The sequence below is a fragment of the Orycteropus afer genome, unplaced genomic scaffold (assembly GCF_000298275.1).
Source record: "Orycteropus afer afer isolate SDZICR_OR568_19922 unplaced genomic scaffold, OryAfe1.0 scaffold00300, whole genome shotgun sequence".
NCBI lineage: Eukaryota > Metazoa > Chordata > Mammalia > Tubulidentata > Orycteropodidae > Orycteropus > Orycteropus afer.
The window spans coordinates 3,084,779-3,108,529 of NW_006921887.1; the positions used below are offsets into that span (position 1 = coordinate 3,084,779).

The following is a 23,751-nucleotide window of genomic DNA, read 5'->3' on the forward strand; positions in this document are numbered from 1 at the left end:
TATAAGTCGGAATGGACTCGATGGCAGTGAGTTCGCTTTGGTTTATGTACAATATATATTGTGATAGCCTACAGATACATCCCCCAAAGAATTAAAAAAATTCTTTAACTATAAAGCTCACAAGAAATGTTCTTCATTGGGCTCCAGTCACTCCACTCTTTGTGACCAGAGAAATGAAGATCATCAATGTAGCATCTCATTTCCACATAATGGGTGACACACTCCAAAGGGATGTCTGAGGTCCAACTCAAGTGATGAACTGTATCTTTACCATTCAGAGTTGTGTTGTGGGTAATCTAAAAATGAACACAAACATAAAATTAGATTTCTAAATAGTGGTATGTTCTCCTTTCCTTTAGGATTAAAAAATATAATAGACTGTATATCACCACCAGATAGTTGTAAAACTATCTGTTTTCTATAAGGCATATCATGATTTATTTATGTTTACTTCTTCTCCTTTAGGCCCTAGCACATTATCATACAATATTGTACACAAGAAAACATACCATTGCCTAAATGATTTCCATTTTTCAGAGAGAAAATAATGGAATGAATTTCTAAGACATAAAGTCAAAGGGAAGAGCAGTGTTGTTGTTGTTAGGTGTCAGTGAGCCAATTCGGACTCACAGTGACCCTACACACAATATAACAAGACACTGCCTGGTCCTGCACCGTCCTCACAATCGCTGCTATGTTTGAGCTCACTGTTGCAGCCCCTGTGTGAGGGTCTTCATCTTTTTAGCTGACCCTCTACTCCGTCAAGTATGATGCCCTTCTCTAGGAACTGTCCCTCCTGATAACATTTCCCAAGAGTGAGAGACAATGTCTCACTATCTTTGCTTCTAAGAAGCACTCTAGCTATACTTTTTTCAAAACCGATTTATTCGTTCTTCTGGTAGTCCATGGTATATTCAATATCCTTCACCAACACTGTTAATTCAAAGGCATCTATACATAGCTAAACTAGTGATCATGTGTGAATGCAGGTATTAGCAGAAATGCAATGTCCTAATGTATTTATCTGGCAGCATTTTACACTCCTAGTAGGATTGTGCAGAAGTTCCAACTGTTCTGGATTTTCTGGACTCTCAGTATGACAGTTGTGATGGCTGGAGCTGTGTGTTAACTTGGCTGGACCACAATTCTGTGTGGTTTGAGCTGTTGTGGTGTGGCTGTTCCTATGATAGGATCAGATGACTATGTTTTGAGCGGCTAATCTGTTGAAAGGGAGTTTCCCTAGGGGTGTGGCCTGCTTCCAGTGTATCTGTGGACATCCTGGGAGAGGAGACATTCTTCTGTGGATTGGGATTCTGTTGTGCTGCCTAGAACTGTCCGTGAGTGAACAATCCACCATTCGGCCTGGAGATCTTGGATTCATCATTTGTTGGAGTCAACAGCCGGTGTGCTGCCTGCCAGCCTTCAGCTCCTCAGCCCCTGCGGCTGCAAGAGTCGGGAAAAGCCTCCAGCTTGACGTTTGATCCAGGAACTCTGGACTTGCCAGCTTCTATAAGTGTGTGAACCATTTTCCTAAGATAAATCTCTATCTATCTATATATATATAAGCTTTACTGGTTTTGTTTCTCTAGAGAACCCAGTCTAACACAGCAGTTTTTTACTTTTGTTGGCAACTAATTTAAATTTTAAAGAAATAAAATGTATTTTCAACCCAGCTGTTACAGGCAGCAGAGAATAGTTACAATAGCAAATAGTTGCTAGAAGATATGCTTCCACCAAAATAAGGAAATAAGAGGAAGACAAAGGAATCAGAAAATAGGGAAACAATAAAAAGGTGACAAGAATCCCCTGGATGATGATGGAGAACCCCTGGACCACAGTCTCCTAACAGATGTGCTGAAAGACACTGGGTTTTACCTTGAATGGATTTACTTTACCCATTCATTACTTTACCTAGGTAATCACCTCGAAATCAATACTAATGAGATGGGTTGGCACAGTGGCTGCAAAGACAGGCTCAAGCATACCAAGGATTGTGAGGATGCAGCAGGACCAGGCAGTGTTCTGTTCTGTTGCACACAGGGCCAATGTGGATTGAAGCCAACCTGACGGCATCTAATAACGGCACCTAAGTATTCACCTCAACCCTAGGGGTTGACACCACAAGCAGCTCAGCTGTTTATGCTAATCCGTGTTAGACAAATACTGTCAGGACCTACGTGAGCCCTTATGTTAAAAGGGTTGAGAGACAAGGAAGAAGACCCTCAGAGAGATTTATTCACAGAGATAAAACTGACAGAATATCAACTGTGTTTGAACTTTTTGAGAGGTGATTCATAAAACATGGGGAGAATTTAAAATTGAATTAATGAAATAAAACAAACAAACAAAAGCAAAAACAATACAAGTAGCTGTATTTAAAAAAGGAGTAATACATACTACACTTGGTTCAGCTGTGAATACCAAAACCAAACTAAACTTACTGCCGCCGAGTCAGATCTGCCTCATAGTGACCCCTCCTTGGGTTTCCAAGGCAGTATCACTATAGAAGTAGATAGCTCAATCTTCCTCCGGAGAAGTGGCTGGTGGGTTTGAACCGCCAGCCTTTTGGTTAGCAGTCAAATAGGCACTATGCCACTGGAGCTCCCAGTTGTAATAGTGCTTACATAATTGTAATGCAAATAACAAACACTGGCTGACCAATAAGAGTAATTATATTGGAACAACGGAAGAAGATAGGATATGTAAGAACATGTGTGTATGTGTGTGTGCACAGTGGGAGGCATGGGCAGGGAGTGAGAGAGAGTTAAATTCTCACCTTCCGTTGTGGGAAGTTAATAAAGCACTGCTCAAAACTACGAAAATAAAGTCAAGAAATAAAAACATTAGCATGTTATTTGGAGAAACAGAGATAACAAAATAATGTGTTAGAAAAGTTGAAAGTGATTGTTTTCCATGGAGAGAAAAATCAGATTGCGGCAAGGGCTGCAATACCCCATAATTCCCAGGGCATCAGACACAACATGGTCTGTGCAGTGCACAGTTTCTGTGGCTGTATACAGGGCCTGTGGGCAGAAACCATCCAGTGCCTTATAAATGAAACACTAGTGCACAGTACTCCCAAATGTTAACCTATTATAAAACGATAGCACTATCAGTGACCATAAGCAACTCTTGACTTAAAATGTTTATATTAATCACACAGATATGATAAATAAAAATGTCAGCTTTTACTGTGAGCCTAGCTCATTTTTCCTCTTGTATTTCCATTTTTTAAAATTAATTGGTCCTTTCTCCATTTTCCTTTACTCTAACTGTATTTCCTTTTACAAAGATTGCTCTTCAATGATTATATCCTGAAAGAATGGAATCACTACCTTGTCATTGCTGACTTGTTAGGGGTTTTGTGGTGATGAGTAATGTGGTCTTAGAACAGTATTTCCTTTCACTTATCTTTGACTTCACTTAAACTTCAAAAAGTATCCCTCTTATTTTAGCACCCTGAATTTTCTTTTAAAAAAAAGGTCAACTACTTTCCAAAGGAAACAATAAGAACTAGTATTTGTTTAGTAACTTCACAGACATCATCATATCATTTACTGTTTGGACCCTAGGGTAAGAATTATCACCACTTTAAAAATGAGGAAAAGGAGGTTTTAAGAAGTCCCCCAAGACAGTAAGTGGTAGCCCTAGCATGAAAAATGTTATGCCACTAAAAAAAGTTAAGCAATACAATTGTAAAGAAGTAGTAGTTTCAAGACTACAATGATATAGCTACATCAAAGCTAACTGCAAACTAGATTCACAGATAAGAACTGCTATTAGAATTTAACAAAAGAGAATTTTAAGCTGATGCAATAAAGATGGGCTTTAAAATAAGGGGTAGACATGAGTCTTGAAATGTAGGTTCAATTTGTATAAATGAAAAGGAAAAACAGTATTTTAAATGAAAATCAGACATGTACTAAACTGCCTGTGTTCAAAACCTGCCTTAACCATTCCATGTATCTGCAACTCTTTATCTTCATCTGTAAAATGTGGATGATAATAATTGTACCTCCCTCAACGGGCTGTTGTATTAAAAGAGTTAACATAAACAGCCATCCAAGGTACAACAACTGGTGTCTATTCACCTGGAGCAACAGCGAGTCAGGAATAGGAAGAGGACATGGGGGAATGGCTGACTGCCTCCATGAACAACTGCTTCCTCTGGCATGAGACCAGAAGAAGTGGATGGTGCCTGGCTACTATTACTGAATATTTTGATCAAAGATTCCAAAGATGAATTTTGATCAAAAACGTGAAAATATAAAACAGAATTTCAAATTCTCATGGACTCTATACTTTCTGGAGCCTGTAGGGTGGGTAAACCCTAAAACTACTGCTCTGAGATAATCTTCAAACCTTAAACCGACAGTACCCCCTCAAGTCTTCTTTAAATCAAATAAATGTTTATCTTAATTAGTAAACAATGCCTGCCTTTAGCACTGTGTTAATTTAGAAACTTTCTATAGGGGATCAAACTGACCATGTTGTTGTTGTCATGTGCCGTCGAGTCGGCCCCGACTCATAGCGACCCCTCCTTGGGTTTCCAAGGCAGTATCACTACGGAAGTAGGATTGCCCAACCTTCCTTCCGAGGAGTGGCCATAAGCAACTCAAAAGTTCAGGTAAGAAACTTAGAGGGCAGTAAGTTTATGTTGATGGAGGGAGGAACATTCGGAAAATGAGGGTGAAAATGACTGCATGACTTGAAGAACGTAATCAACGTCACTGGATTACATACAAATATAGAAATGGTTCAGCTGATGTCTGTTCTGCTGTGTATATTCTCAATAACAACAAACATCAAATAAGTGATATAAAAAAGAATTAACATGTATAAAAGAATGTAGAACAGTGTAAGGAACACAACAAGCACTAGATATGTGCAACCGACAATTATTACTTACTATTTTAGGAGTGTAGTACATAGTAAATTAAAAAGCAAAAATAGGAAAGTATGAAATACAGAATAATCCTAGTTATGACCTTCTCTATCTTATCCATGTAGTTAAACAAATAAACATAAGATCAAAAATGGTCCTCTAATTCTTAAACTTACTGGATATTTCAAATTCAATAAAGAAGGAAATATGGTAAGGGTAAAGGGGGATTCAGCAGGTAGCAGCATTCACAACTTTTCACTGCTGTTTCTCATTAGCCCTTACAGTAGGAGCAAACTGAAACAGTTAACAACAACAACAACAACAAAAAAACAGTTAAACAGTTTTTAACAGGATTTAAAAAATAAAGGGAAAACAGTCCACGTACTAAATGTAAGAACGTTTCATCAATTTCTGATAAATTCAAGCTTACAGATACATACAATTTTCTCTGCAATTACTATAGGTGTATGTTTCAGAACATTTACTTTCATATTTATAATTATTAGACAGAGATAAAAACACTGTACTAAATTATATGTACACTTTCATTTCTGTAAAAACGTGCACATATAAAATGCTAGGAGAGCATACACAAAGATAACATTTACTGTGTTTTGGCAGGCTCATGGATTATTTTACCCTTAATTTCCTAAACTTCCTATAATGGTTCTGTTGCTGTTGTTGTTGTTACGTGCCATCGAGTCGGACCCGACTCATAGCGACCCCCTCCTTGTGTTTCCGAGGCAGTATCACTACGTAAGTAGATTGCCCCATCTTCCTTCCCAGGAGTGGCTGGTGGGTTTGAACCACCAGCCTTCTGGTTAGCAGTCAAGTGCCTTAGGCACTATGTTACCAGAGCTAGACGTTAGTAACTCACAAGTGATTTTTCAATCATAGCATATGATTTGCAATGAACCCTACAAGGATATGTGATCAACTTCCTTAATATCAAAAGTTCACTAATAATACCTTAAAAATCTCTTTAAAAAAAGGATTCCATTTCTTTAATGTCATTTGAAAAACAATCTTATTTTTGTTTAGACTTACTAATGTTACAATTTCCATCCTCTTCGTACGTAGAATTTTAATTTGCCAGATGACGTTTGAGTGGTGTGGAAAAACAGAGCCCTTGTCATTCCACTTGATGTGTAATGTTGAAGTTGGAAAATCAGCAGACAAGTTCAAGATCTCTGGAACATCTGGAATTAAGGCTTAAAAAAGAAACCAAAAATAAAACTGACTAAAATAATTCATGATTGTCATATTGTAATTCCATTCATCAACTTTTACACTTTATCCCTTCTTAATCCAAAACAAATAATCAAGAATTAAAACTTAAACTCTCAGACCTACTCCTGAAAACCAAGAGAATAAACGTATGTTTATTTATACAGGCAGCTCCCAATGACGAAAGTCTGCTGGCTGTTTCAAATCCATAATACAGTTTCAAATACAGCAAAACTGGACTCCCCACAACTACAGTCCCCTGGTCTGAACCCTGGGACTTACAAGCGGGCAACATCAAAGAGAAGGGCAAGAGTCTCTTCTGGGCCATGACCAGGTCAGGTCTAAGAAAACAACAAAGGATGGAAAGCTGTCTTTTCTGGAGTCTTCCCCTCATCTTCCAGTGCCAGAGACCCTCCTGCTGGGGGGAGGGGTCATCAACTTGAGGACTGCCAGAGACTATCACTGGAATGGGGATTCCAGGACACTTACTTGTGCTCATGAGGAACCTGTACATAGACCAAGAGGTAGTCATACAAACAGAACAAGGAGATGCCACATGGTTTAAAATCAGGAAGGGTGTGCATCAGGATCGCATCCTGTCACCACACTCATTCAGTCTGTATGCTGACAAATAAACTGAGAAGCTGGACTACGTGAAGAAGAACGCAGCACTAGGACTGGAGGAAGACTCATTAACAACCTGCAATATGCAGAGACACAACCTTGCTTGCTGAAATGAAGATGATCTGAAGCACTTACTGATGAAGATCATTGACTACAGCTTTCAGTATGGACTACAACTCAACATAATGAAAAGAAAAATCCTCACAGCTGGACCAAAAAGCAACATGATGATAAACAGGGAAAAGATCAAAGTTGTCAAGGATTCCATTTAACTTGGACCCACAATCTACAGCTACGGAAGCAGCACTCAAGAAATCAGAAATCATACTGTACTGGGCAAATGTGCTGCAAAAGACCTCTTTAAAATGTTACAGAGCAAAGATGTCACTTTGATGACTAAGCTGTGCCTGACTCAAGCCATGATATTTTCAAGCCTTGTATGCATGTGAGAGCAGAACAGTGAACAGAGAGGAATGCAGAACTGATCCATGTGAGTTGTGGTGCTGGTGACAAATGCTGAACGTGCCATGGACTGCTGGAAGAATGGACAGATCTACCTTGGAGGATGCAAAGCCAGAATGCTCCTCAGAAGTGAGAACGGCCAGACTTCGACTCTCGTCCTGTGGTCATGCTGTCAGAAGGGACCGTCCCTGGAGGAGGATCTCACACTTGGTAAAGCTGAGGGTCAGCGAAAAAGGAGAAAACCCACAACAAGACAGATCGACACAGTGGCTGTGATGATGGGCTCAAGCATGGCTACTACCGTGAGGATGGCTCAGGGCAGGGTAGTGTTTTGTTCCATTGTACACAGGTTCACTACGAGTCAGAACCAACTCGACGGCACCTAACAACGTCATCGATTATATCTGTCCACCAGTTGCCACTGAGTTGATTCTGACTCACGTTGACATGTGTGTATTAGAGGAGAACTGTCCTCCATATGGTTTTCAATGACTTTTCAGAAGCAGATGGCCAGGCCTTTCTTCCGAGGTGCCTCTAGGTAGATTCACACCTACAACCTTTCAGTTAGCAGCCGAGAGTGTTAACTAACCATTTGCATCACCCAGAGGTTCCTACCACTGGTTGTAGAGATCACTAGGCGGCAGAAGGACTGTAGTAAAGACTAAGGCATTGAGTTAGGAAGCCAGGAGATTACTGTGCAGAAGTCATGTGATATAACAAATATTTCAGTTGCACACCACTGTTTAGCAAGGGGTATGCAGCACAGTTTGCAGAGAACTGAGATAAGAGATAAGATGATCAATTAAGAGAAAGTAGTGAAATCCCAGCTCCACTACTAAAGATATAGGCTGCAACGGCATGAATGAAAAAGAAAGGACAAAATTTGATGGATATTTCAAAGAAATGACTGCATCGTTTGATGAATGTGCTATAAAGAGAAGAGGAAACATCCAAGATTTCTCTTAAGTTTCCAGCAAGCAGAAAGAAAGGCAAAAGGAATCAGGAACCACTGAAGAGATACAGAAGACTAGTAGTGAATGACTGTCAGGGGAGAAGAGATGATTCAATGGAAAGTTCTACAGAATAACAAGGGGATCAGAACTGTGGATAACTCAGGACTAAGGCAGAGTATAGCTGAAGAAACAACCAGAAATGCACGGAGATAAAACTGCTCCTGATAGTTATGACCTCCAAGGAACCAGTGACGCCAGCCAAGAATTCTGACAGAGTACAAGATGGAAGCAGCAGGAAAAAAAAAGGGAAATCCACAATCACTGAGACCAAAAGAAACTGGCAGTCACGTGGGCCAAATAAAGCAGGGCTCCTAGAGAGACTGAGAAAAGAACACTCCCTCTGGTTCGGGTACTATCAATGCTAACGAAAGAAGTTCAATGAGCTGTGGGCTCTGAAGCTGCATCATGAAAGGCAAAGAAGAAAACTATGTTTGCTCAAGACTCTGGGCACGCAATAGAAATAGATAAATTTAAAAAAAAAAGCGGGCAGAAAGAAGTTAAGTATCCTTATAAATTGTCAATTCTTTAAGGCATGTATAAATTACTGAACATTTTGGATTAGTGGAAAACAAAGCAGGGTGTGCGCTTGCTCAGTTCTGTGGAATGGTGGCTTTCTGGCACAAAGGGCAGAAAGACTTGGGACACTCTTACACGTCTCCTCAAGTTGATACAGCAAGGTGAAGGTCATCTGAAAGAAATGCAGAGGCACACCTCGCTGCTCTCATTTCTATCAACATCCTTCCCATGAAGCTCAAAGACCAATCAAATAATCAGGGAAAGTAACAACAGCAGAAGTGTGCAGGGAAGGGTGGTGGAATTTGCTAAACAGCAGAAACAGGAGAACCAACCAATGTAGCTTAGTTTGTCTCAGAACTCAAAAAGAAATGCACTTACTAGACTTAACCTAAATCTGCTGACCACAGGGCCCTACAGAGGACTTGTGTAAAACAAATAAATGCAAAGTCACCAGTTACACAGCTGTGCAAGGACAGTGGAGAATGCTTTGCCAGAGAAGTCTTAAGTAAGAAGTTGTTTTTAAAAAAGGAAAAGCACAGGTCAATGATGAGCAACAAGTTGTTTCAGTGCCAGGAAAGGGAAAGCCCAAGGTATCAGTGTGACCAGAACAGAGCACAAGACTTCAGACAGCTCAGAGCAACAGGGGTACACGACAGGTTCTAGGAATGGGGCCCTTCTTTCAAATGATTCCAGATGTCACAATGTAGTGACTTGAAGATTTTGAGACATGGGAGTAATTCACAAAACAACACTCATCTATTAAAATGCTGTCCTCCCTAAAAAGGGCACACCATTTAAATTTTATCTAAAAAGCAGTAGGCTACTGTACAAAACACGTGTCATGCCAAGGACAGAAAGCGCTACAATTATAAACAGAGGGATTTAAAAAAAAAAAAAACCTCATGTACTTTTTTCCTTCCTCATCTTCATAGTATGCATGGAAGTTTTCCCTATGCGCCCATGCTCTGTTATCTGCATTTCTTTCCAGCTAAAATAGAAACTTGATGACAATGTTAACTTGCTTTCTAGAAACTCAAACTTTCCAGCTAAGGGAGAAATTGAATCAAAGGCTTGTTTGTTTATTTTTTAAAGCCAGTACAGCTCCATCCGTAACCTACATGGTTTCTTCCTTAGAACCTCAGGAGGTCAGGGACTTTCCCAGCTCTTTTATAGCATCTACATTAGGATCCAAATATTCAGGTTATTTTTAGAAACTTGGATGCTAAAAGTCTCACAAAGACTTTGTGTGCCTCCCTTTGCTAAGTAGAAACATACACCAGGTCCATGATTATTAAACATTCTACAATAAATCAGATGATATGCAACAAAGAATGAACCACTAATTGTAACTGAGGAATTTAGAGTCTGCCTGAATCTGCCTTTCTGATCTTGTCTATCTAACACTGTCATCTTCCAACAGCTTCTTAGACAAGAACTCTAAGTACCTACTGCAAAAATCATATCTCACAAACTGGTTCTCTACAGAACTGTGGAGATTTTTAAAATCTGAAGTAAAATTAACTTAGAGTCCTCAATATTTTACTACAAAATAATTCCAGATGGATGAAAGATTTAAAATCAAACATGATAGCAAAATCAAAAACTCATAAAAGAAAAACATCAAGAGGCTCTATTTTGGTGATAAAAATACCATAACATTCTTTAAAAATATTATAAACTTGGAAAAATATTTGCAGCAAACATAATGAGTCAATAACTATAATAGAGAACCCTCTTGTGAACTGCTGAGGAAAAAGGTGACTAACAAGAGAAAAATGACATACTAGACAGTTACAAATAATACAAAAAAAATTGAATTTAAAAAAAAAAAGAAATGCAAAAACAACAGAGACAGAATTTCGGGGCTATCAGACTGGAGTGGCAAACATCACAGAGATGGCAACACCCAGTACTGACACAGAAGCAGGTGCTCCAACTAATGTTTGAGGAACTGCAAAGAGGCTCAAAATTTCTCAAAAGTCTTTATAAAAGGAGTAACTTTAACTCACCAATCATTAATTCCAGGAATTCAGCCTAATTAAATCATAAGACAGATTCACAAACATATATGTGCAAAAGATTTTCATGAGAGCATTGGTTATAATATTCAAAAACTAGAAACAAAAATTTAAATGTCAAGAATAGATCATTTAATTATGATAGCTCCACTAAAGAGAATGCTATGCACCAATTAAAAAATAATGTAGACTTAATAACTTGAAAATATATGTCTTATATGCCTCTGTTCAGCAATTATAAAGTAATATGAACTTTATTTATATGTATATGAACACAAAATATATTTGTTAATAGTATTTTTCTCTGGGTCCTGGGTTCATGGCTAACTCTTTATAACTCCTTGCATATTTGAATATTCTACGAAGCATGTACTCTTCCTCAAAGTTTCTGATGTAAATAAAATTCGTATGTGCCCACTTAATGTATCGATTTGACTCATAGTGACCTCTCCTTGTGTTTCCGAAGCAGTATCTTTATGAAAGTAGATTGCCCAATCTTCCTTCCATGGAGTATCTCAAAATTAACCACAAATCTAGTTTATCATCATCAATGTTATTATAAACAAAATATTCTGACCTGGATCTGACATATAACTGTAGGAGTAAAATAACCAGGTGGTTCTCCTCTGATTATCTTGAAAGAGGCCTAAGTAGCACTATACACTGACCACACTCTGCCAAAAAATAGAACAGACCGTACATTTCTGGACAGCGTGCTTTGTGATTTTGCTCCCATCTGTGCTTTTTCAGACAGGGGCCACCCAAGCATGTATCTCATCCATAATATTGGACAAACTGCCAAGTTAATTATATTTTATTTCCCTTGCTTCAAAGAAAGTCACCCTTATAAGACACATTATAATTTCACTATAATATGGTCTCATGAACAGTTGCCAGGGGCTGACAAATCTGCTTGCCCCATCATTAAGAGTCAAGACTAGCAGGGTTCATAAGGTCTTGCTGTGTAGCAAAATCTCCATCTCTGTCAGCCTGCATTCATCCAGTGCTTCCAATCTGCTTGAAGCATACGTGCTATGCGTTCAAGATACAAATCTGTAGTAAATTCCTGCTCTATTCAAGGTGCTAAGTTAGAAGACAAAGTCCCTCTCTCACAGAATCTATACTCTTGTAGAAACACACAGTAAATTCTTAATATAACTGTGATGAGTGCTACAAAGGAGAAGGACAGATGGGGTAAGGATATATCAAGAAAGGAATAGGATCTCTTTTGGAAAAGGGTGGTCAAGGGGAGTCTAAGAAACTATGAAAGATGTACAGGAATCAACGAGGCAAAAGAGTAAGGTTAAGGGAAGAGTATCAAACTGACAGAAGGATCTTGAACTGTGTGACATCTATTTTGACTAGAAGACAAGTCAGCTTCCTTTCTGATCTTGACTGTAATCTGCAATCAAAAGTAAAGTTGCTGAGTAGATGAAAGTACCAGTGAAATTACTGAAATTAAAAAGAATGCTAAGCTTCTATCAACAAGAAAGCACTGTAACACTAACAAAAGCAGTATTCTCAGCTATTTAAAAATCAACTTTCCCTGAAGTAAATACTTACAAACGTTTTCCTCATTTAGTATAAATTTACTTATGGAACTTCTGAAATCATGTAGAGGATTTATTGTTATTTCATGATCACCCGGTAAAAGAGCTGGGATTTTAGCACTCGTTTTCACTGATCGATAACAAGAATTGAACCTGTAAATTAAGAAAGAGCATTTTAATTTGGCAGGTAAAATTAACAGTGTGATTTCCATAATAGCTTGAGTTAACACCAACGGACAGTCCCAAGGCTGTCGCATGGATTCCGACTCACAGCAGCCTTAAGTATGTAGCGCTGGTGTGCTGTCAAATTGATTCTAACTCAGATTGACCCAGTATGACAGAGCAGAACTGCCCCGTAGGCTGTAATCTTTATTGGAATAGATTTCTGGGTCTTTACTCCCATGGAGCTGATGGTGGGGGTTTGAACTGCTGACCTTGCTGTTAGCAGCTGAGTGCCACCACGGATCCTTTCATAAATAACTTATTAGGACCTAATGATATCTGCTCTTATGAGACCAATTAAAGCTTTCATTTATGAAGCAGAACATGGGAAAGGCCGTATCTAAATATGTTTCCCACAGGTTCTGCCATGGTTATTCAATAATCAGGTATTCATAATCTTTGTCAACAAATTATACACTGTTTTAAGGGAAAGCATGTATCATATCATTTCCTCATCACAGCAACTCTAAACTAACAATTATATCATAAAGAGATTCAATGCAAATACATCTGAATAACAAATACATGGCACTGAAGAATGATAATAATAAAAAGAAACTTGCTTCAGGGCTGTCAAGTTGATTCTAACTCATAGAGACTCCAGGTGACAGAGAAGACCTGCCCTGCAGGGCTGTCCAGGCTGTAATCTGTACAGAATAAGATTCATATCTTTCTCCTGCAGAACCAGTGGGTGGGCTCAAACTGCTAACCTTCTGGTAAGTAACTGAGAGCTTATAAATTCCCCAGTAATCTACTGTATCTCAACTGTGATAGTTGGAGCTGTGTGTCAACTTGGCTGGACCGTAATTCTGTGTGGTTTAAGCAGTTGTGATGTGGGTTATTCCCATTATGGGATCGGATGTGTATGTTTTGAGCAGCCAAACAATTGAAAGGGAGTTTCCCTAGGGGTGTGGCCTGCTTCCAATATATTTAGGGACATCCTGGGAAAAGAGACACTCTTCTGTGGATCGGGATCCTGTTGCACTGCCTACAACTGTCCATGAGCGGACAATCCACCATTCGTCCTGGAGATCTTGGATTCATCATTTGTTGGAGTCAACAGCTGGTATACTGCCTGCCAACCTTGAGTTCATCAGCCCCTGCAACTGCGTGAGTTGGGAAAAGCCTCCAGCTTGATGTGTGATCTAAGAACTTGGGACTTGCCAGCTTATGTAAGTGTGTGAGCCATTTTCCTAAGATAAACTTTTCATTCTCCATATGTATATATAAGCTTTACTGGTTTTGCTTCTCTAGAGAACCCAGCCTAACACATCGACAATGCACAAACCTTGTTGTTGTTATGTGCTGTCAAGTTGGACCCAACTCATAGCGACCCCTCCTTGGGTTTCCGAGGCGGTATCACTATGGAAGTACATTGCTCCCTCTTCCTTCTGAGGAGTGGCTGGTGGGTTTGAACTGCCAGCTTTAGGCACTACACTACCTGAGCTGCTGCACAAACCTTACCACTCTGCTATTCTAAGTGTTGTCCAATGATCAGCAATAGTAACATTGTCTAGGAGCTAATTAGAAATGCAGAAATTTCTGGCAATCCGGGCAAGACCTTCCGAATCAGAATCTGTGTTTGGACAAGACTTCTGTGTACATGAAAGTTGGAGAAGAACTGATCTTCCGGGCAGGATGAAAGAAGATGGGAAGTAGAGAACCTGGTCCCTTCTGTTTCGAGGACATGAATATCGAATATAAATTTTCTTCCCATCATAGTATTTCTCCTTGTTGTTGTTGTTGTTATGTGCCATCGAGTCAGACCTGACTCACAGCGACCCCTCCTTGGGTTTCTGAGGCGGTATCACTACAGAAGTAGATTGCCCCATCTTCCTTCCAAGGTATTTCTCCTTCGTAGCCTTTTTTACATTAAAGATTTAAGTCATGATTATTGCAGCCTTTTACCAGTTTGAACACCCTTCTTCAAATTTAAATGCGTATTTACAACTTAGTTATGCACATGACACAACGGCCAGAAAGGAGGAGAAACCCAGTCATGGAGCTGACTGCCAGGAGAGGGGGTCTAAGAAGCAGCGATTCTAGATGGAGAAGCAGACTGAGGGAGGTTAAAGGACCGGACCTGCTTGAAAACAAAATGCTGGGAAAGCTGCAGAGGAGGCACCTGAGCCCAAATCTGGCCAAACACAAGCCACGCTCCTCTGCCAGGCAGCGGAGAGGGGACACAGAGGCGCTTGAGATGCGAGGGATGAGGGCTCAGAGTGGGAGCTGCGAGGAAGGCCTCAGGGCTGGAGGACAGGATGGGGAAGGTATGGCGTTTGGCGGAACCCGGCAGCCAGTGTCCTCAACCTGTTATCCTGCTTCAGTGGACCCCATGGTCCCACAGAGTCGACCAAAGTACCCTCAGAGTAGAGGAAATTCATGCCCCCATTGGGTGTGTGCATCTAATCCATGTATTCTGAGTTAGTTTAAATACTAACTGTCAGGATTTCAGGACAGAGCTCAGAGCTAGGATTCCAGATTGGGAAAAACAGGCACAGAGGACACAGAGGCGGCTAGTAATATGGGCAACTGCTCAGGAAGATGATAATGGGAAGATTAGGAGGACTGAGGATGGGACCATGGGAACTTCAGTATCTAAAATGTTTAGGTTAAAGAGGAGAAGCCTGGGGAAAAGGCTAAAAGGAAACCCACATGAGAGGTTAAAAAGTGGTGTCCCAGAAATGGATATATATACACACACACATACACATACACACAAACATCACATCACATCACATCACATATGGGAGATGGGAGCTCTGATGGCGTAGTGCCTATGGCATTTGACTGCTCAGAAGGAAGGTTGGGCAATCTACTTCAGTAGTGAAACCGCCTTGGAAACCCAAGGAGGGGTCGCTATGAGTCGGACCCGACTCTACAGCAGTGAGTTTGGTTTTATATTTATACAGGACCTCTGGTAGCGTAGTGCCTGAGGCACTTGACTGCTAACTAGAAGGCTAGCAGTTCAAACCCACCACCCACTCCTCGGAAGGAAGGTTGGGCAATCTACTTCTGTAGTGATACTGCCTCAGAAACCCAAGGAGGGGTCGCTATGAGTCAGGTCCGACTCAACAGCACATAAAAACAACAACATACACACATACACACACACACTTCATTCATTCATTCATTCATTTTAAAGATATGGCCAGCACAGTGAAAGGTAACAAAGATGTCAACCAGAGATGTGAAAAAACAAATAAATAAAAAGAAGTTAACAGTAAGCTTATCAATGTGGGACAAATAACCAGACTGTACAAGAAAGTACAGTAACCACAGATGACTCTTTCCAGAAACTCAGGGTTTAGCATGCCTGTCAGAATCCCAACCTGCGCTTTCCTTGCGAGCCTTCCCCTCAGCTCACACTCTCTCGACCAGCCCACCACACTGCTCCTCACACTAAGATGGGGCTCAGGAAGGCCTCAGGGCTGGCCGACAGTGTGGGGAAGGTGATGAAGCTAATGAAAGACAGGAAACTCCTTCAAAGACAACCTCCACGTCTCTCTGTCTAACACTCCTCACACTTTCTTTTGATCAAAGCTTCCCCATCAGCTCTGTTTTCAAAATGCTTCCAGTTCCCATGAAGCCGCTGCCATTATCCCTTAAAAGTGATCTTTGACCTCTGTGTCTCCCGACCCTTTGTGCCTCTAGAAAGCACTTCTGACATTCTTTTCATTATAATTCATGTCCATTTCTAGCTTCCCCAGGCGAGTTTAAACTCAAAGGGGGATTCTCTAGGCCTCTTGCACTCCTGCCCTACCCCCAGAATCAAGCACAGGCCCCTTCACCTTATTCACTTAGGACTGAAGCTTAAACAGGCTTCTGCTCACCTCCTTCTCAACTTCTTATGGTGAAACTTCTTGAGGTGCTAGCAACATGAAACCACCTGAGTTCTCCCAGCACATCATGCTATTTCACACGTTCATGCCATTGTACTCAGTACCCTTTCATGCAAAACGTTCCTCTGTCCTTTTTCTGCAGAGAAAACTTCAGTGTCCCTACTCTACAAGTACTCTGGTAGCGTCTCTGGACCTTGTACTCCCCAGCCCACACTCCCTCTGCCTTCACAGGCCATTTCTGGCCTTAATCAAAAGCACTGTGGGTATCTGTCCACTGTGAACTCCTTGGAAGCGGGAACCAACTTCCTCTCTTCGCAGCCTGTGGCCATCACTAGTGTTAGTCGCCAAATTTTTTGGTTCTCCCTGCTGGGCCCGTGGCAGGATTGCACTTCCTCACTACTCTGAAGCATGGCGCTGAGACTTCATCTGGCCAGAGAAATCTGAGAGGAAATTGCTTCTATCTTAGGAAGGAGGCCCTAGAAGCCAGCACAAGTTGTGCTCCCTCTCCCACCCCTGCTGTACCTCTCAATGTTCTAGAGGGTGAGGACCCCCAGCCTGGGCTCTAAGGGAGAGATGGGGCAGGGATCTGGCTTGACACACAATGAGCACGGCTAATGCACAAGCAGGAAAGAAGCCACTAAGATTTGAGGGTTGCTCGTTTCTGCAATACATTTAGCTCATCCTGACTGGTAAATGACCCCACTCCTTAAGATAATGCTCAGTAAATGTACCCTGAATGGGATGGTCTAAAAAACACCATCTGATTACATTTAAATAAATCTTCGTCAGCTGACATTAGGACTACTCATCAGTACATGGGGACGTGGTGCTGCCACACTGCACAACTGCTGTAGCGCTAGTGCGCAACTGTGACCTGCTGGGATTAGGGAAAAGCAACAGGAATTGTTCTGTCCTGCAAGCATTCCCAAGGCAGTGACTCTCGGTTTAGGAACCCTAGCCCATTCCAAGATTACTTGAGAGGATGAGAGGGAGTGTGGCAGAGCCTGCCACCAGCCTCCCAACACCCCTACCCCCTTTCTCCTTATAACGTGAACCCCAGGTTTGTCTGGACACACTGCTGCCCAGCTGATGTCCACATTTGTCTGCCTGCTGAGGAACTGGGTTTAGCCACTTGACTAAATTCTAGCCATTGAGATATAAGCAGAGGTTTGGGGCTGGGGCAGGCTGGGGGGCTTCTTAGAATCTCCTTAAAGAAAAGTACCTTCCTTTTTCCTTCCTGCTTTCTGGAATGCAGACATGACAGCACCTCAAGCACTCATCTTGGACCATGGCAGAGTAGCATAATAAAGAGGAACTGGGTCTCTGATGGCCGTGGACAACATGCTAACACGAGACTCCCCACCTCCTGAGTTTTTACATGAGGGTAAGTATCTGTCTCTCAAGCCACTAATACCGATGTTTTCTCTAATACAAAGTCAAGCTTCATCCTAACCGATAGAGGTAGATATTGTGGGACATACCTGCCACACTTCCCTAAGGCAGATCAGAACCCATATCAGGTAGAGCTATGCTCCATCCTCATTATTTATATAGTAAAAGAATCAACATTTTGGCTAGGAGAGGGTATTTTATGATCCTATTTGGGAGCTCTGGTAGCATAGTGGCTAAGGCACTTGACTGCTAACCAGAAGGCTGGTGGTTCAAACCCACCAGCCACTCCTCGGAAGGAAGATGGGGCAATCTACTCCCGTAGTGATACTGCCTCAGAAACCCAAGGAGGGGTCGCTATGAGTTGGGTCCGACTCGACGGCACATAACAACAGCAACAACAACAACATCATAATTGATGTAAACTTCAGAATTTGAGGAAAATATAGCATTACAGTTTAAAATTTCACAAAATATATTTCCAGAATAAAGGTTTTATGCCTTAAAAGATACTGAGCCTCTAGGCTGAGCTTGTGAATGAGTCCAAGTGTTGCTGTTACCTGTTCTCAATGCAAACTTCATAGAAAGTGCCATGACCAGAGGGTGCTTTCCATGAACAGTCCCACACTTTTAAATTGTTAGTTGTACACTTCAGATCATGAGGAGCCCCTGGAGAAAGAAAACCACACAACACAGGACATGCTTAATAGTATACGTGTACCATAAAAGGTCAACGTGCCAAGCCATTTTCAGTCTTAAGTACAAGTGTACCTATCTGCACAGGGCCCGAGTTCTCTGTGCAGAGGGAAGCCTGCACTCATGGGAGGTATGGGTGATTGGCGTTATATCTATTTTTAGATTTTTTTTAAAAAAAGCTAGAGGGTAAATGGATGAAAGTGGACCAACCACTAGGCTACATGGGAGTTAAGCTTCTTCTATCAAAAATGTTACTTCCAGGAAACTATGACACAAGTAGAAATGAGAAGTGACCAGATGTGCAAAATCAAGACGGCACCAGGAGAGGGCGTGGGGGGGATGTTAGTACTCCATCGGAATTGCCTCACTGGCAACTGGTACCGGGTAACCTCCCACAGCCACATTTGCGAAAGGAGAAAGGTAAAACTTTGTGTCTCCCATGCCAACAAGCACAGCTCTTAAAAACTCCTAGCCTCTACTGCTTCACAGCTTGCTAGCACACTGCCACCCTGCACAGAAGGCCCACAAGCAATCTTCAGTATTCAATTTAAGCAGCTATGCACTCACACAAGTCTTCAAAGTATATTCATTTTGTGTGTGAGTCCAAACAACTGAAAAGGAGCAAATAATTCAGAAGATTACACTCCCAATAGTAATAAATGCCACATCTATAAAATAACATCACTCCATAGAATACATAAGCACTATACAATGAAAAAAGAAACTCTGGTGGTGCAGGGCCTAAGGCATTTATTTGACTGCTAACCAGAAGGTTGGCGGTTCAAACCCACTAGCTGCTCTGCTGGTGGCGCAGTCTACTTCCATAAAGATTTACCACCTTGGAAACCCAATTGAGGTCACTATGCGTTAGAATCAACTCAATGGCAGTGGGTTTTTGTTTTGTTTTATTTTATACAATGAAAAAAAAGTCACCTTAAGAAAGAAAATGAGAAGAAAGTATGGTGTATGATGGAGAGAAGGAAGGAGGAAAAGAGGAAGGAAGGAAAAAAAAGAAAGAGATGAAGGAAGGAGAAGGGAGAAAGGTAAACCAAATATCTATCTGAGAAGATCTCTCTAAATAAGCATCTCTGGAACAGGTTTTTTTCTCTTTTATTTTTACATGTCATGCATGATATTCACTTGTAGCAATAAATTATGTTATTTATGTAAGACAGAAAAATAAACATTATATTAGAAGCTACTGCATTAAAAACAGTAATTATCACAATAATAAATTTATTTAATCACTGAACTTGGGGAAAACAGAGGGTCTGTTTAATTATGGAAGTAACACAAAAATTAAACCGAGGAGCTATACACAGGACTGTAATATTCTTTATGGAAATAAGTTAGGTGATACCTATATGAACATTTTTAATATATCTAATTAAGATGATAAGAAATGGTTATGTTATTTTTTAAAAAGATATATATTTCATTTATATGATATTCTGGAAGAGGCAAAAGTATTGAGACAGAAAACAGCCAGTGGTGGTGGGGGCGGGGGTGGGAGGGATTGGGTAGAGAGGAGCCCAGGGGACTTTTTGGGAGTGATGGGAATTTTGTATCTGATTGTGGTGGTGATGGTTACACAACTATATAAAACCAAACCTGTTGCCCTCCTGTCGATTCTGACTCATGGCAACGCTAGAGGACAAAGATGAACTGCTCCATAGGGATTCCAAGGCTGTAAATCTTTACAAAAGCAGACTGCCACAGCTTTCTCCCACACAGGGGCCAGTGGATTCAAACTGCTAACCTCTGGTTAGCAGTCAAGCATTTATCCACCGTGTGGTTATACAACTCTCTATATATAATTTGTCAAAACTCACTGACCTATATCCTAAAATGGGTAAATTTTACTGTATATAATTTATACCTTAAGATCTATCTTTTACAAAGAAACCAAAACATACATAGAACAGAGATAAAGAAATGGATTTTAACCACCAAAGTTCTGAAGAGTTCAACAAAGAAAGCATAAGATGGTGTCATAATCAAAATGGGGATAAACCTTCAATGGGTTCATTCTCTGAGGCCAATGCACTTACCCTTCTTCTGGCTATTTACTTGGTTCATTAGATACAGAAGAATGAATGAGAATAAGAGCCACTGGAAATGTGAACCAGTCTTCATTCTTTTACTGTCCACCATCCGGGATGGTTGTCTCAAACAGAAGTAAATGTCCATTGTCCATGCAATGTAGTCAGTCCTAGATTAAGACAGGAATTTTAAATGGTATCAAATTGCTCCAGACATATCACTAAGCTGTGCATCAAAAAAAAAAAAAAAAACCCACCACTGTTGTCAAGTCGATTCTGACTCATGGCAACCCCAGGTATTATTAACAGGGTAGAATTGCTCCATGATGCCGCTGGGTGGATTCGAACCACCATTAGGTTAGTAGTCGAGCCCAAACCATTCGCAATACCCAACTGCAACATGCTGTCCATTAATACCATTGGATACTAAGACAACACGCGTAAACGTATAAAGCACTTGGGATAGTGCCAAACACATAGTAAGTATTTCGTGTTTTATGGGATGTACAGGAGAGGAGAGGAAGCAAGGGTCACTACTCGTTTCGGTGGCTAAACAAGGATGGACGGATGGTAGTGCCACTTAAATCCTTAAATGAAGGAGGAATGAGGAATGGAGCTGAAACCAAAGAATTCAAAGATCTGTTTACAGATGTCAACCTTGATAATTCTCCCACCCTCCACTCCAAACAGAAGTAATTTGACCTTGTCAGACCTTCTTACTCATTCTTATGCTGTATCACTTACTCTGGATGTGGTATAAGGAGGAACCAAGCTCTGGAGAAGGGCATCATGCTTGGTAAAGGACAGGGTCAGTGAAAGAGAGAAGGACCCACAACAAGATAGCCTGACCCAGTCGCTACAACAATGAGCGCAGAGCCAGCAATGGCTGTGAGGAAGACCCAGGAAGGGCAACACTGCACTCTGCTGTACACAGGGTCTACGTACACAGGGTCTGTGTACGCAGGGTCTATGTAGTATGAATTGGAACTAACTCAATGGCACCTAACAACAACAACAACATTCTTCATTCTTCATTCTCCTGTACACAGGGTCTACGTACACAGGGTCTACGTACACAGGGTCTATGTACACAGGGTCTATGTACACAGGGCCTATGTAGTATGAGTTGGAACTAACTCAACGGCACCTAACAACAACAACAACATTTTGGAACAGACAACCAAGAATCATACAACAACTGAGGAAAACCTAAAACATTAAAGAGAAATTCAGGATAATCAAAAGGAAAATAAAAATGATTCCCAGAGGCAACAGGGATAATTTAGGAAACAGGAGGCAGAGGGGGAAAGAAAAAACCTACAGCACAGTTATAAAACAAGATCAGAATGCAATGAAAAAGGAAAATTCAGAAGTAGAAACAGGTCTGAGAAATTAAATATGTTGGCTGACAGTTAAAATTTTGAAAAGAATTAAGGATTAAAAGTTGAGCAATATTTCAGAAAAAGAGCAAAAATAGAAAATGTGAGAAAAGATATGACAGACATTTGATAAAGAAAAGGAACTCCAACACCTAAATAAGAAGGGCCCAATATGAGTATTCAAAAGACATTCTTCTCAGTGCAATCAAATGGCAGGCAAGGTCTCCTCTTGGCTAGTGAGAGAAAACTGTTACACACCTAGGGACTGAATGCTAAATAGCTTACACAGTTATAACCAAAATATACACAAGGCAAGAACACACATTTTAAAAGCGCAGGGTTATTTTCCAGATGAATGAATAACTTCCTGTTCCATTCCAGTGACACTGAGTCTACTTATTAGAATGAAAATGTATTCGTGGTATTTCTGAAACGCTATCTGCTAAAATTATAGAATTACATAGCTTGTACTGCAATAACCGGATAAGGGAGATCAAACATGACCCCACACTCCAACATTGCCTCAAATAATCACAAACCATATTCACTGACTGGTTAAACGTTACTTTGAATTGAAATGGTCCCTCACTACACCTTACAGTTATCGTAGAAAAGAGCCACGCGCCCCACTGCCACACCAGGAAGAAGTGGCAAATAGGGGCCAGAGGGAGGCAGCCGAGGAAGAGCTCTCCCCCAAATGCTGCGAGACTTAGACTCTAATCCTGGCTCCATTACTAATTAGCAGTGTGACTGAAGGAAAATCACTTAATCCTGCCCAGCTTCAGCCTCCATCACCACAGCACAGAGGCAAGATCTATTCAGGGCCTGCAGGAGAAACTTCCCAGAGTTAAGCTGTAATATTCCACTCCCGTTGGCAGGCACAAGAGTGCAGACAGTAGCTCGCTAGCGGAAGTGGGGCCTGGGAGCTCCAGCAATGGCCACGGATCAAGAAGCCTACCGAGGCGGTCAATGAACATCAGGACGGGGGCACTAGGGAACAGAAAAATAACCAACGGCAGCATCACCAAAACCTGCTTAACTTAAAATATGCGGGATAATAAAGAAGACTTTCTCTTGTCATAATATTTACACAGCAAATTTTAAGCAAGTCATTTCGGCAATATAATCTTACGCTTATAATAGATCCAACTTCTCCACCAAGCAAAACTTTCAGATAGACTAGCTGAAGGCTAAGACAATATACAAGCAGAGCCTTCCAAAGTACTTTTAGAGGAAAAAAAACACACTTGTGAAAATTCTCCCCAGTCCTTTCTGACAGAAACATTGTCAGAATTTACTTTTCTTTTCACCAATGCCTGGTTCTTTAGAGGAGAACAAATTTTTATAGAATTTCTAGGGCTAACTTTCAAAAATTAGGACACAGCAACAGGGGCCAAGTGGGTAGCACACAGGTAGACCAGGCAGGTAGGTACACAGGACAGGGCGGGGTCTCTACAAACAGAAGGGCACCTGCCTAGTCTACAGGTAGGACCCACAGGCCTGGTTTTGCCAAATTTTCTGATCCACTCCCACCCCCCCAAGCTGAAATCTGGGACCTTCTGTAAGGAATTAGGCAATCCAGGGATATCATAGCTGTTGTCAGATGGATCTTGGCTCAAGGCAAAGAATACCAGAAAGAGGTTTACTTGTGTTTTATTGACTATGCAAAGGCATTTGATTGTGTGGATCATGACAAATTATGGATAACATTGAGAAGAATGGGAATCCCTGAGCACTTGATTGTACTCATGAGGAATCTGTACCTTGACCAGGAGGCTGTCGTTCGAACAGAACAAGGGGACACTACATGGTTTAAAATCAAGAAGGGAGTGCGTCAGGGTTGTATTCTTTCTCCACACTTATTCAATCTATATGCTGAGCAAATA

At 41.0% G+C, this 23,751-nt stretch overlaps 1 protein-coding gene across 1 annotated transcript in view; it reads right to left on the reverse strand.

The window, feature by feature from the left end:
• Positions 1–20,634, reverse strand: part of LIFR (LIF receptor subunit alpha) — a 62,110-nt gene extending 41,476 nt beyond the window's left edge. Inside the window, exons 1-5 of the mRNA XM_007951581.1 lie at positions 20,496–20,634; positions 18,309–18,417; positions 12,309–12,448; positions 5,933–6,096; positions 122–296 (exon numbers count right to left, since the gene is read on the reverse strand). Of these exons, the coding sequence (XP_007949772.1) occupies positions 122–296; positions 5,933–6,096; positions 12,309–12,448; positions 18,309–18,417; positions 20,496–20,634 (727 nt within the window). The remainder of the gene's footprint in view (positions 1–121; positions 297–5,932; positions 6,097–12,308; positions 12,449–18,308; positions 18,418–20,495) is intronic.
• Between the last annotated feature and the right edge of the window lie 3,117 nt (positions 20,635–23,751).